Source organism: Malania oleifera, chromosome 10 (genome assembly GCF_029873635.1).
Source record: "Malania oleifera isolate guangnan ecotype guangnan chromosome 10, ASM2987363v1, whole genome shotgun sequence".
In the NCBI taxonomy this organism is placed as follows: Eukaryota; Viridiplantae; Streptophyta; class Magnoliopsida; order Santalales; family Ximeniaceae; genus Malania; species Malania oleifera.
Window position 1 is genome coordinate 47,032,745 of NC_080426.1, and position 14,549 is coordinate 47,047,293.

The 14,549-nt window shown below is 31.0% G+C and overlaps 2 protein-coding genes across 2 annotated transcripts in view; one reads left to right on the forward strand and one right to left on the reverse strand.

The window, feature by feature from the left end:
• The first annotated feature begins 8,206 nt into the window (after positions 1-8,206).
• On the forward strand, positions 8,207-12,651 carry LOC131166932 (probable polygalacturonase). Its single transcript, XM_058125580.1, has 6 exons — positions 8,207-8,319; positions 8,743-9,093; positions 11,030-11,153; positions 11,277-11,445; positions 11,556-11,626; positions 11,716-12,651. Exons 1-6 carry the CDS (start codon positions 8,287-8,289, stop codon positions 12,402-12,404), a joined length of 1,437 nt encoding a protein of 478 aa, XP_057981563.1. The 5' UTR covers positions 8,207-8,286; the 3' UTR covers positions 12,405-12,651.
• A 1,082-nt stretch (positions 12,652-13,733) lies between these two features.
• Positions 13,734-14,549, reverse strand: part of LOC131165850 (mitogen-activated protein kinase homolog MMK2) — a 35,427-nt gene continuing 34,611 nt past the window's right edge. Inside the window, exon 6 of the mRNA XM_058123971.1 lies at positions 13,734-14,441. Coding sequence (XP_057979954.1) covers positions 14,269-14,441 — 173 coding nt within the window. The 3' untranslated portion in view covers positions 13,734-14,268. The remainder of the gene's footprint in view (positions 14,442-14,549) is intronic.

Consider the following 14,549-nt stretch of genomic DNA (forward strand, 5'->3'; position numbering starts at 1 on the left):
TAGTATAGTTTTTGGGAATACTGATGTTAATTTAAGGAAACTTTAAAAACAAATTTAATATTATTTTGTCAACAAAATATGTTTTCTCAGGCTAGATAATATATTACAGAGTAGTACTCACTTGTGTGTGGCATAAGTATAAATTTTACTGTAAATAATTGTATGTCAGAATATTTTATGAATTCACAGCACAAGCATGATTTGACAACAGTTTTTAGAAAAACTATAAACAGTACAGAAATTATATTTTCAGTATATTATGATATTAAGCCAAAGCAAATGTCATGATGATCAACCCGCGCGGATGCCATGATATTCAGCCGGCGCAGATGCCGTGACTAGATATGTTTATAAAAAATATTCAGAAATTGTATTATTATGACATATTTTACACAAAATCATGAAACAACATTATTACAGTTATTAATGAATTATATTATACTGTAACAGAACCCTGATGGACTAAGTATGTTATGAGCACGGTACCATTGCTAGCTAGTCAGATCAGATAGTGTAACCCCTGTGTGCCGACTTGAGAAGTGTTACAAAGAGTAGGATGGGTGGACTAGGTTGGTGTTAGCTGACAGTGCAACCACACTATTCAGAAAGTGCTGGGTCGGAGGCCGATTAGCCCCGAAGTGTTGCAGAAAGCAAGATACCCACTGTGTGCCGACCCGAGAAGTGTTGTAGAGAGTAGGATGGGCGGACCAGGTTGGGTGGGCAATCATGCGTAATTATGTCATGTTTGACTTAACCTGGTTTAACCTGGTAGGTCAACCATGGTTAAGTTCAACCCTTGGACCGCACAACCCGATCATGCAGGGTTAATTAATGATTTAGCCTTCCATCCAAGGTATAATTTCAGTAATATACATATATAGCATATGATTTATATGTATACATAAATTCAGTATGATACAGTATGTTAAGTTGATTTACGATTTATTCAGATTTATACAGAATAGTTTTACCTGACTTGTCAAATGTAGTTAAACTAAGTACATATTTTCCTTGCTTATCAGATACAATTTATCACGAACAGTATATGTTTATAACACAATAATACTCATGTTGTCACACACTGATATTAGTCTATCTCCCTTACTGAGAGGTGTCTCACCCCAACAATACAAACATTTCAAGAAACCCAGATAAATGAGCGGAGCGAGCTCCGAGATAGAGGAGACTGATAGTGTTACCCTAGCTAAAGGATAAGTAGTTGGGTTGAGATCAGGATGGATTTTTGGGGTATGACCCTAGGATATTTATGGTTATTTTTGGGATGTATATGTGTATTTTTTGTTATAGTAAAACTCTAGTATTGTATAATTGCCTTTAGGTTATCCATAACCCCCGATGCGGTTACAAGAGTTACTATTGATGTCCTACATAACCACCTTGAATCACCTGTAACCCCCTTAAGCATAATAGCGAGTCACCTATAACTCCTTTAAGCATAATGGCGAGTCACCTATAACCCCCTTAAGCATAATGGTGAGTAACCCATAACCCCCCTAAGCATAATGGTGAGTCATACATAACCTCTCTTAACATAATGACACGCTCATAAATGTCAAACTAAAGGGGAGTCAGCCTTCACCACTATAAAAAGGGGATCTTAGGAGGAGGTAAGCATCTCATTCTCACTTACTCTCCATTTACTGTTACAATCTAAACCTTCAATTCCCTAACTTAGGCATCGTAGTGATCACCCGGAGTACACCTGCGATCTTCCAAGTCATTCTTATTTGATTCCTTTCAAGTGGTCGTGGTTAAAGGACGGTTTTACAAAAATCATACGATTCTTGGTAGCAACAATAATTATTATTTTTTATTGCTGCTATTAATATTTTTTATCCTTAAAAACAATTGTTATTTTTTTTTATTTACTATTGTTGTTCTTGTTGTTATTATTATTTTACAATAATAAGAATTATTTTTATGGTTGTTATTATTGCTTGTTAGTATTTCTTATTAGTTTTATAATAATTATTATCTTTAAAATAATTATTAATTTTTTCCTTTTTATTATTAATATTGTTCTTGTTATTAATATTATTTTTTTATTTTTTTATTTTTTTATTTTATTAGTAATAAATACTATTATTAGTTGTTATTTTTTTTACAATAATAAGAACAATTATTATTATTATTATTTATTTTTCTTTTACTATTTTTATTATTATTTTCATAATATCATATATTATTAGTGTAATCATTATTTTTTATTATTTTATAATAATTATTATCCTTAAAATAATTATTAATATTATGATTTTTTATTATTATTGCTCTAGTTGTTATTATTATTTTACAACAATAAATATTATTTTTATTTTAGTTATTATTAATTGTTTTTATTTTTTATTATTTTTAAAATATTTATTATCCTTAAAATAATTATTATTATTTTAGCTTTTTTTATCATTAATAATGCTCTTTTTTTTTATTTTACAATAATAGATGCTATTTATTATTATTGCAAATATCATCAATTTTTATTATAATAATAATTAGTATTATTAACCTTTGTTGTTGTTTTAAAATTTTGTTTATTATAAAACGATAATTCTATGGAATGAAAATCGATTACAGCTTATTTAGACTGAAATTGTGATTTTTCTATTCACATGAATTATATTCGAGTTAGAATACAATTCCATCCTTAATTGTACAAATTATATGTAAAAACATAATTTTATCCAAAAATTTTTATTTCATTTCAGATTTGATTTTACAAATCAAAGGAGAGTTACTATTTCAATTTCACTCAAATCAAAGAGGGGTATTTCATTCACTAACTTTGTCAGAAATTCATGCATTGTGAATGGGAGATAAATTAATTATCCATTTTTATTCATTAGAAAACTTATTTGCCCTCAACTTATCCTTATAAATTAATTGTGAGTGAGCACTTTTATAATTAAAACTTTTCTAGTCTTACAAAGAGGCATATTCAAAACAAAGCCTATGTATGTACTCCATAGCCTCAAATTGATGTGTCCACAATTTTCAATTTTCAATTATTCAAGAGATAATGGGGGAGATTAAGGATGGGCATAGTTTGATTAATCAAATCATATCTCGCAAATCGAAGTTTTAATTTGTTATAAAATACAAATTAAAATCGAACCATTTAAAACGGTTAACAAAATTTTAGTTAATCAATTTTTAAACTAATTTTGATAATTAACCAAACTTAACAAAATAATGTTTTGTTCTTTTATAATGTGAACATGTAAATTTAAAATGTTTATCATTAAAATTTAGGCATCAATTTAGTGCAATGTAGCTTTTCTAATTTAAATTATTAAAATGTTTTATGATCAATATAATATTATATATATTTATAATATATCTATTCGTTTTGGTTCCATTAAGTGTGGTTGTTGAATGAATTAAATTGAAATTGAATCGATAATTTTAAAAATCAAAATTTAGAAGAAAAATTAAATTAAAAAATAATTAATTAATCAATTTTTTTGATTTAGTTTGGTTTGATTTTACGATTTTGTTTGATTTTTCGATGCCCAATCCTTGGAGACACGTAAAGTTTGGGATCCGTTTGATATCGTTTCTGTTTTTAATTTTTTATTTGTTATTTTTGTTTCTCCACAATGAAGAAACAAATTATAAAAACAAGTTTGTTTATACTGTCAATTGTCTATTTCTATTGCTCGTTTTTAGTTGTTTGGCAAAAAATTGAAAACCAAATTTTTGGTATTCAGTTGTTTTGTCAACATGTTACCAAAATTTTTAATATTTAGAAATAGTTTTTTTTTATGAAATTATTCATTTTATATACTTTTAAATTAAAATCAAAATTAAATGATCATATGAATTTAAAAATAGTTAAAAATATACATAAATGTCAAAAAATAATAATAAAGTCAATTACAAAATACTTTTATCATTTTTTCAATTGCCGTACCAATAAAATTTTTATTATAAAGTAAATTTAAAAGTAGAATAATTAAGTAAAATAATTATAATAAATTTTATTTTTACTATAGTAATTTTTTAATGCATATTATTTGTAATTTTATTATTTTAATCATATGTTCATAATATTATTTGATTTAAATATGAAAATGAAGATGTTTAATTAAGTCTTTAATTTATATTAGTTTTAAAATGTTATCAAACAAGTTTCTGATTTTTAATTTTTAATTTTTAATTTTTATTTCTCTATTTTTTTACGACTCCTAAAATTATGATGTTAAATATGATACATAAATGTTGTAAATAAAATATGACCTTGGACTGTTGATTGGTCGGTGGAGTTCCAGTTGGAGGATACGATGGGCCGGTGCCGCCGGTCCCTGTAACTGCCGAACAAAAGGATCACCCGTGAACTGAGTGCGGCAGTGGGAAAATAGTCACGAGATTTAAGGGCCCACCCGTTGTGGGACCCACCAGCACCAATCAAATCAACGTCCTACTCAAATTTCCCACCAATTTCTTTTTTCTTTTCAAAAGTTCATCTCTCGTTTTAATCCAATCTGGTGGTACGCAAAAGCCTCAAAGAATGAAGAGCTATGACCCCGCAAGACCATGAATTGCGGGAGTTTTATGTGAGTCAGTGGGACCGTGAATGATAATGGTGATGTGTCCCGAGAGTTGGGTTTGTCTAACGTCTAATTGATGCACGAAAGTCGTGTTCGCATCTGAACTTTACCCTAATTAGAGAGACCTTATGGCAAAGGACGCTGATCCATAGGTTTAGTACCGTATTAGAAAATTCAAAGGGCTCGTTGGTAGCTAAAATTCCTATGTAATCTAAAAAAAAATAATGAATGAAGAACTATGATTCTTAGAAAAGGTTGCATATTTGATTACCTATTTTGGTTTGACAAAACTTATTAGAATAAGGGGAAAAAAAAAAACAATTAACATAACTTTATATTTTATATATATATATATATATATTTTTTAAAATTCACACAAACTCAAATTTAAGAGTTATCTTAGATATAGGGTTAGAGTGTTTGAATTTCAATCTTATTTTTCACGATTCAAATCGTCTTATCCTATGTTTGAAGAGGTGTTTAATTTGAATTTATATTTGAATCTGAATAAAGTGTAACATAAAATTGTATTAAAATTTGTCCAAATATTTTTAAATTCAAATCTAAGTTTTGAATATGAGATCATGCACCCAAACATTGTATTATAATTTTTATTTTACCTTAAATTTCTAAATACTTGCCTAAGACTTGAATTAATTTGGATATAAAACTTTAAGCATCAAATTGTCATGTGTAAGAGATTGTTTAATTGGTATTATTCCTACTTTTTATCTTCTATTTTTGTTATAGTATAATAAAGAAATAGGTGTCTTTGATGATTATTTTGCTTATGTTATATACAATTTAGTTATATTATAATAGGTATCAAATTGGTTTTTTTGTTTATGTGAATGGCTTGAAAACAATAATAGGGACATTTTTTTTTTTAACCAAAGTTATACAGCGTCGGAAATAGTTTATTCCGCGTGCATTACTAATTTGCTAGTACTTAGCAATTAGAAGCTTAATTAATTACATCTTTCTCTCTCTTATTATTATTATTATTATTTAAAAAATTGGGCAAAAGAAGCTGACATAATGTAAGGAAGTATTTGTATATTTTTGACAAATCTTAAAAAAAGTTATTAAAATTCTTAAAATCTCAATGAAAATTTTTGAAAATTTTGAAATCTCATTAACCCTAGGTTCCAAAAATACCAAAATCAGACTTAAAATTTGCTAAAAAGATAAAGAACTTTCTCAAAAAATTGTCGTTTTATATAATATGAGGAAAGATTTGTATCTTTTTGACAAATCTAAAAGAAAGTTTTTAGAATTCTTAAAATCTCACTAAAAATTTTGGAATCTCATTAGCCTCCCATGACCCTAAGTTTCAAAAATGCCCAAACCAGACTTAAAATTTGTTAAAAAGATAAAAACTTTCTCAAAAAATTGTCTTTTTATATAATATAAGGAAATATTTATACTTTTTTTACAAATCTTAAGAAAAGTTCTTAAAATTCTTAAAATCTCAATAAAAATTTTTGAAAATTTTTAAATCTCATGAGAGAAAAGTGTCTTTTCCTAAGAAAATGTCTAAAAAAAAAAAAGGAGAATTGTTATGTGAAGATGAGGGTGGAAATCCGGAATGAAGGCATTGATGAAGGGGTGGAATGCCCACCAAATCATTAGTTATTGTGGTTTTGGTATGAACAAAAAAAAAAGGGGAGGGGGTGGGAGGATGATCAATAAATGAGATGTATGGTAAGCACTAAGTAGTTGGGTTTAGGCAAACTTTAATCATTGGATGTGTTCTTCCTATTGAATTGTGGATAATGTGTGGGCAAGAGGGATTGCATTTCCCTACTAACCCATTGACTTTCAATTGTGTGTTTGGTTGACGCCATTTTAAAAGTTCTTACACAAAATGCTCATCACATTTTTATTTTGGGTGTGTTTGGATCAAAAAATTCTTTTTGATAACAAAATGATAATAGAAAAAAAAAATATTTTTTTTTTATATTTTTTCTATCTTCCAAACGGGCCCTTCGTATTTGTTTGGATGCCGAAAAATCTTTGTCATTCCTGTGGGTGAAAGATTTCCATGAAGCATACATTTCACATTTTCATAATTATCCGTGAGTAAGTTTTAAGAGAATTCCATTTTCATTAGAATTACTTTAATATCGTAAAACATAATATTTTTATACTTTCATTTTAAAATAATAAATTATTAATAAAACAAAAGCAATATTATGATTTTATTATAATAATATAATATTGTGTAATGACTAATATTTAGTTAACCTCAATTGTTTTAGTTAATTGGGCTATTGAATATTTTAAATTTATAACTGTTCAAGATCTACATTTTGAATCAAATATTAACCCGCAAATCTTGTATATATTATTGAGAATAAAAATACTCTCATGAGACTAACCTCTTATTCACATAGAAGAAATTTCAAAAATTGTACAAATTATTAATAAACAAAACTAAATAAATTCAGGAGACTTGTTCCACCATATTGTCCGTATGCTTATTGTTTAGATAGGGGTGACAAAATGGGTTAACAGGCCGAGTTCGAGCGGGTCATAAATGGGTTGGGGTTAAAGGAGTTCAACTTCGGGTTGACCCATTTATTAATAAGTGACTCCTATGTAAACCCAAACCAACCCATTTAATAAACGGGTCACCCGTTTAAAAAATATAATTTTTTATTTTAAAATTTTTGAAACATTTCATATAAAATGACATTTTTTTTTAAAACACTCCTTCATTTTATTTTTAAACGGGTCATTGGGTGACTCGACCAGAACCTACCTAACCTTTTAATAAACACGTCAGGTTCGGGTTGATTTGTTTATAAATAAATCAGCTTGTATTAAACCCAAATTTGATTTAAAAGGACGAGTCACAGGTCACCCGTCGAGTTTCGACCCTTTTTGCCACCTCCTATGTTTAAATATAAAATACATGATAAATGGATCTTCCACCTTATACATTCAATGATACTAAATGTAGAAACTTTTGTTAGATGTTACATGTCTAAAAAACAAACACATAAATAACATGAAGGACTTATTTATAATTTTTCTTAAAAATTTGTGATGCCCAAAAACTATCTTTATTAATGATCTGAACTGGTGGTAATGCATTTATGCTTAATTTTAGTAATTAAAAATTTTGTTTAAGCAAGAAATTTTTTTTATTTTTATTGTAATTGTTTTCTATGTAAAATTTTATTAAAAATAAAATTTTAAAAATAACTGCTAATGACATGTGACATCAAATTTTTATATTGTATACATATTTTTTCTCATTTTTTAATAATTAAATACAAAAGCCAATCCGTTCATATTTTTTCTGTTTTTTTTCTCCCATATTTTTTTTAAAATTTAAATCCAAGAGAGAGAGAAAGTGAGGAGTTCATATAATATATATATATATATTAAAAAATTTACTTTCACTTTTATTTTTAAAAAAATGAAAATAAACAAAATATATACTAAATTCATGAATACAAATTTAACTTTATACATCATTAATATTTATTTATTCTTATTATATTAAAAATAAAATTTTATTTTTAATAATATTTAATATATACGAAAAAATATAATAAAAAATAATTATTCTCTTAATTTTCTTTTTCTAAACAAACGGACCCAAAAGAAAAAGTAAAAGGTAATGTGACCACAACTTCACTCTATAAATACATACGCATGTCGTCTCTGCCACGCCAAGAAACAAATCAGACAGCCCTAGCTCCTGACAATGGAGTTGTTGAGAAATACCAAAAGAATCCAAGTAAAAACCCCATACTCCTTTTTCCTCTCTCTCTCTCTCTACTTTCCAGATTTTCTTTTCTCACCAACCAAACAGATCGTTATTAGTTCGCATTATTTTTCCTGTCCGTACTAGTGTTCTTGTTAATTAGTTGTTGTCACATGTGCTCTGTTTTCTGGATTTTCCCCTGTTAGTACTCAATCTCCTGTACCAGTACCTACCCCCTTCTAACAAGATCGTTACCTCAACTTAATTTCTTCAAAATCCGAACTACTTTACCTCATTTTCCCCCCGCTGTCCGATCCACAGCATCCCTAACTGGGTTTTCTCATAAACCCATAAAACGCATCAATGCTTCGTTTTTATTTTACAGTAGCAGTATGTAACTTTTGGGTTTTTCTTTCGAAACGCTAATTATTATTGCTTCGATTTGATTTTTCACAGGCGATTCAGACAGTTCAACTGGTTCTTTTGGCGGCAGTACTAGTGGGTAGTGTAATAAGAGGATGCGAAGGCAGAAAAGGGAAGAGCGCCGATGGTTCCTACTCCCTGCAGTACACAGCACTGAACTGCAGAGCCCATTCTGCGGCCATCACTGAATTCGGGGGGGTCGGCGACGGGAAGACGCTGAACACGGAGGCGTTTGAAAAAGCGGTGAAGGAGCTGAGCAAGTACGGGGCGAGCGGCGGCGCTCAGCTGTTGGTTCCCGCCGGGAGGTGGCTGACGGGCAGCTTCAACCTCACCAGTCACTTCACTCTGTTTCTCCACAAGGACGCCGTTCTTCTTGCTTCTCAGGTTAGTCTCTTTTCGCATTCATTTCTCCCTCGCCCAACTCCCCCACTTCAATTAATTAGTTTGCTTTCTTTTGCCCTTCTCAATCTTTATTATTTAGTTATTTGCTGGTAGAAAAGTTTGAGGCTGCCATTTTCTCTTGCTTTCTAGTTTCCTTTGTGTGGTCAAAATATGCTTTTAAAAAGATGTGAAAAATATCTTGACAAAAATTTCTCATTCATAATTTAATGAGTTTAGTAACTTTCTAATAATTAGAGGATACTAAGCTTTCAATTATTAAAATACAAAATATAACTTATCTTTCTCTGATATACTCGTGAGTCCAAATTTCTCTCCTAAAAAATTATCTCCTTAGGGAAGGTGGGCTGACCTTCGCATACTCTACTTATTGCTTCTAAAAGTTCAAACCCACATTTGTAAACTAAAAATTCTAAATTCTAGTTATGGGATGCTCATTAGAAGATTATTTTTTTTTCTTTCATAGGTTAGACATCTCTGATCTCTTACGCCCATTAAGATTTGATAAAAAATAATAACTTTTCATAAGAATTCAAAATTTTGATGAACCCATCTTTTGAGGTTTGCCAAGAAAATATAAACTATTCTTCTCTTTTTACAAAGAGACGAGTGTTTTGGGAGGCGTTTATCTCTTTTTGACAAACCCCACAAAGGTTTATGAATGTTTGTGATATTTTTAAAATTTTAAGAAAAAAAGTATTTATTTTTTTGTCAAAATGTGAGCGTCTTTTATCCTAAATATAAAGTAAAATTAAATAGGCTAATCAGTTCAAATTTTAGATAAAGCAAAGTCCAAATAGGGATGTTCTTATATTATTGACTCGGATGAAAAGAGATTTTTGTGATTAGGTAGGCATCTAATCTTAATTAAATAATTAATAATTTATAAGTTGAGAAAAAGGGGAGGTGTGAGTGTGACGAGGGACAATATTGAATTTGGGAAGTGATAAGAGTTACTTTCTCGTGAGTCGTGACGTGCATCTGGACAAATGGGGCATCTCAATAATTATATTCTCAACTCTTATTATTATTATTATTAGAAAATTTGCTGATCATGAAATAAACCAGAGTTTAGGAGAGTATAAACATAATTAGAATTTTTTTTATTGGATAAAAAGAGTAAATCAAACTAGGTTAACTTAGATAAGCATTCTATGCAGGACAAAATACATAATTTTAAGTTTCCATTTGAAATTTAGAAAATATTAAGTAAATGATGAGAAATATAACATTTTTATATTTAGTTGTCAAGAAAAATAAATAAAAATAAAAATAAAACTTACACTATTGATATTTAGGCTTTCTTAATTTTTAATCATATTAAAATAAATTTTTATTTTTTATAATATTTTATATAGAAAGAAAATATAAGAAAAAAATAAGTTTTCTTTCTTATTTCCTTCTTCTTTTTTTCTTGAATAAAATTTTTGATCAAAACAAACCCTAAATATAAATGGAATATATATATATACATATATAAGAGAGTCGAAAAAATAGTTATCATCATGATAATATGATTTATTTTGTATTCCTTGTATTTTCGTCGAACACAATATATCATTGAAATATACATTTTAATGTATGATAAGTTTTTAAAAATTAGGGCAAAACATACCCACTTCTCTCGTGAGATTTAAAAAATATTGTAGGCACTCTTAAAGCTTAAAAAATGTCCCGTGCCAAAAAGACGTAGACATTTTATAAAAAAAATCTTATCTTTTTACATGTTTCTCTTTTTCTTTTTGGCAAACTTTAAGATTAAAAATCTTTAAAAATTGCAAAAAGTAGAGAGTTGAGGAGCAGGCATAAATTGCATGCTGGTTTTTTGCAAATATTACTTCAGCTAATTTTTAGTTTAACGAGCGCAAAACATCTCTCATGCGTGCCACGTGGATCGATGGCATTGGTTCACTGGTTTTAGGACATCGACGGATGGCCGCTGACCAAAGCATTGCCATCGTACGGCCGAGGAAGGGACACGAAGAAGCAAGAACGGTACCGGAGTTTAATATTTGGTTCCAACCTGACCGACGTCGTCATTACCGGTAATCCTAATCATCATCATTAATTAATTTTTTCTTAATCGTCTTTCCTAGTTGCACTAGTATTACTTATAATCAACATGCAACTTAAAATGCGATTGGACGGCTGCGATCAATGTATCTCAGGCAACAATGGCACCATCGACGGCCAGGGTGCAATCTGGTGGTCCAAGTTTCACCACCTCCCCTACACTCGCCCTTACCTGATTGAACTCATGTACTCTGATAACATTCAGATCTCCAATCTGACGCTCATCAACTCTCCATCTTGGAACATTCACCCTGTCTACAGCAGGTGATCCTTCCTCAAATTTTTTTTTTTTTAATATTAAGTAAAATTAATTAAATAGTATAATTTTTTAAAAATCAAGTGAATTATATTTGACTAATTAATATTTGTTGCAGTAATATTCTTGTGCAAGGCATCACCATCTGGGCTCCCGTAAAGTCCCCAAACACCGACGGCATCAATCCAGGTTAGCATCCTCACCGCTTGATCATCTGACTTTTAATTCTCAAACCAATCGATCAACGGTCACTCTACCCAGTTGTTACGGTGGTCCAGATTCATGCACAAACATCAGAATAGAAGACTGCTACGTCGTCTCCGGTGACGACTGCGTTGCCCTGAAGAGCGGTTGGGACGAGTACGGCATCGCATACGGCATGCCCACCGCCCAGGTCACCATCCGCCGCCTCACCTGCTTTTCCCCGTACAGCGCCGCGATCGCCATCGGCAGCGAGATGTCGGGCGGCATCCAGGACGTGAGGGCGGAGGACATCGTGGCCGTCAGCACAGAATCAGGGGTCAGGATCAAGACAGCGGCGGGGAGAGGAGCGTACGTGAAGGACGTGTACGTGCAGAGAATGAGGATGAAAACCATGAAGTGGGTGTTCCTGATGGGCGGGAACTATAACTCGCACGCCGACGGCAAGTACGATCCGAAGGCGTTGCCGGAGATTAAAGGGGTGAATTTTAGGGACGTGGTGGCGGAGAACGTGACGGTGGCGGGGAGATTAGAGGGGATTCCGGGGGATTCGTTCACCGGAATCTGCATGTCGAATGTGACGATAGGGATGGCGGCGAAGGCGAAGAAGGTGCCGTGGGTTTGCAGCGACGTGGCGGGGGTGTCGAACGGGGTGACTCCGACGCCGTGCCCTCCGATGGGCGGGCGGGGGCCGGAAATTTGCGAGTTTCCGGCGGATAAGCTTCCGATTGATACGGTGGAGCTGAAGAGGTGTTCGTATCCATGAATTTTGAAGAAGGGCGGGTGCGTTGGAAAACAGGGGGTGGGAAGAAAGGTGTTGCTGCTGATGGGGTTGATCATCACTATATGTAGAATTAATGGAGTAGTAGAATTATAATATATATATATATATATATATATATATATATATATATATATATATATATATATATATATATATGGATGTAGCTGGATGAAAGTTGTACCTTTGCTTTTTCTTTTAAATAAACTAAGAAAAAAGAAAGATTAGCAAATGGCATTTGCTAAATGAATATTATTTTTTTTATTTTTTTTATTTTTTAACAACTATGGCAATGTCTAAGTTATTAAATTGTTACACCATATTTCATTCAAAGTTAAGCCTCTTTTATTCATGAAAATCGCCCCTCTATTATTTTTTTACCCTAATATATTGAATATATTCATTTCTTAATTTATCATTTACAGTTATATTACTTAACATCTTCATTTTCCTAATATTTACTTTTTAGATATATTATTTCGTAGTTAGTCAAATATTATTATTGGCCTTATAATTGACCTATAAACTTTATATTTTTTTTATTCCAGCAGTATTTTACAATCACACAATCCGCCTAAAACAATTTTTTTGTTTCCTCATATTTTAATTCTATGTATTAAATTTCCTCCAATTTCTCTTTCAACTTGCATTATAGATTCAAGATATTAAAAATGTAGTGCCCTATTAATTTCTCGACTATTCTTTGTCTAATATTCCTCCTATAATTAAAATTATATTTATCCATTTTGCATTAAAATCTCATGATTTAAAAACTTTTCTTTCTATTCCTAACTGAAATTTCACCCCACATTTGATTTAATTAATTATGATAATATCATTTACGAATAACATATACCAAAACACCTCACTTTGGATACTACTTCATCCTTCCCTAATGCAAAAATAAACAATTAATGTGCACCCTTGTGATTGAAAATTAAATTCTCGTTGCAATGATGAATGTAGAGATAATGTTTTAATATTTAAGTAGAGAATAGTTTTAAAGAACAAAAAAATCGAGACCATTATTTCGATGATTAGTTGAGTGCCGGAGGGCTTCAAACAGTCTTTTTTGGCCCCTACTCAAAATTTGAAATAAGAATGTGGTGGATTTTAAAATGCGTTTTAATCATAAAAATAAAAATGATTCTGAATAAAACACACAAATATACATATATTTTGTTGCCGTAAAACGAGGTCAAATATTTTTTGACAGAAAACTTCCGTTTAGAAAGATAGAAGATTACATCATTCATTCCCATTTCTCCACATGCAACAATGCATCTCTTATCAACCCAAGTAAGCTAAGAGAAAGGTGGCAAGTCATTCAACAGCATTTCTCATTACATATTCAAGATCACATGAAGAAGAAAAGGATGAGTTTAGATGAGCCAATCTGAATAGTTCTACGTATTTCTACTTTAAACATGAGAAAAATCGGAGCAGAATTTTAGATCAAAGGGTGTACAGATCTCCCATGTACTCCTACTCCTACTCCTAGTAAAGATGGCACAGAAACATATTCCTGGACTCGGTGTGCCGAGCACCAGATCCTATGCCTACAACCGAAAGCAAGATCCCAAGCAGATGAGGACTTGAGCTAATATGGAGATTCTGCCGAGGAAATCTAGAGAATCTTGCTGCTTCAACTATGTCATCCTGCAAGTCGAGGATCTATATAAATGTTGAACCAGCTATAACGATGGTTTTTAAGCAATCTCCATGTTTCCATCATCCTCCCCTCTCCCCTAACCTCTATTTCTAAACAATCATGATGGACATTATAATGTATTTTTGGTAAACACTGGAGTTCGTCTCTAATTGTATACAACAGGTTATTACACATTTCTCACTGAATTAGGTCAGGATTGAATTCTACAGATTCCCTCCAGATGAGCTCCTTGATATTCTCTTCGGTAAATGACGGTTGCTCAAAATCAAAACAGAAAGGCCTTGGGCAAACAGGCTCCTCATTGATATCATGAAGAGGTGCCAAGTATGGGTGGCAGAGTGCCTCATCAACTGCAAACAATCCAGAAAAAAAAAAATCAAACGTCAATACACAAAACAGAGAGAAGGATTATCGATATGCAAATTCACCCTGTATAAAAACATTAGCATAAAATTATA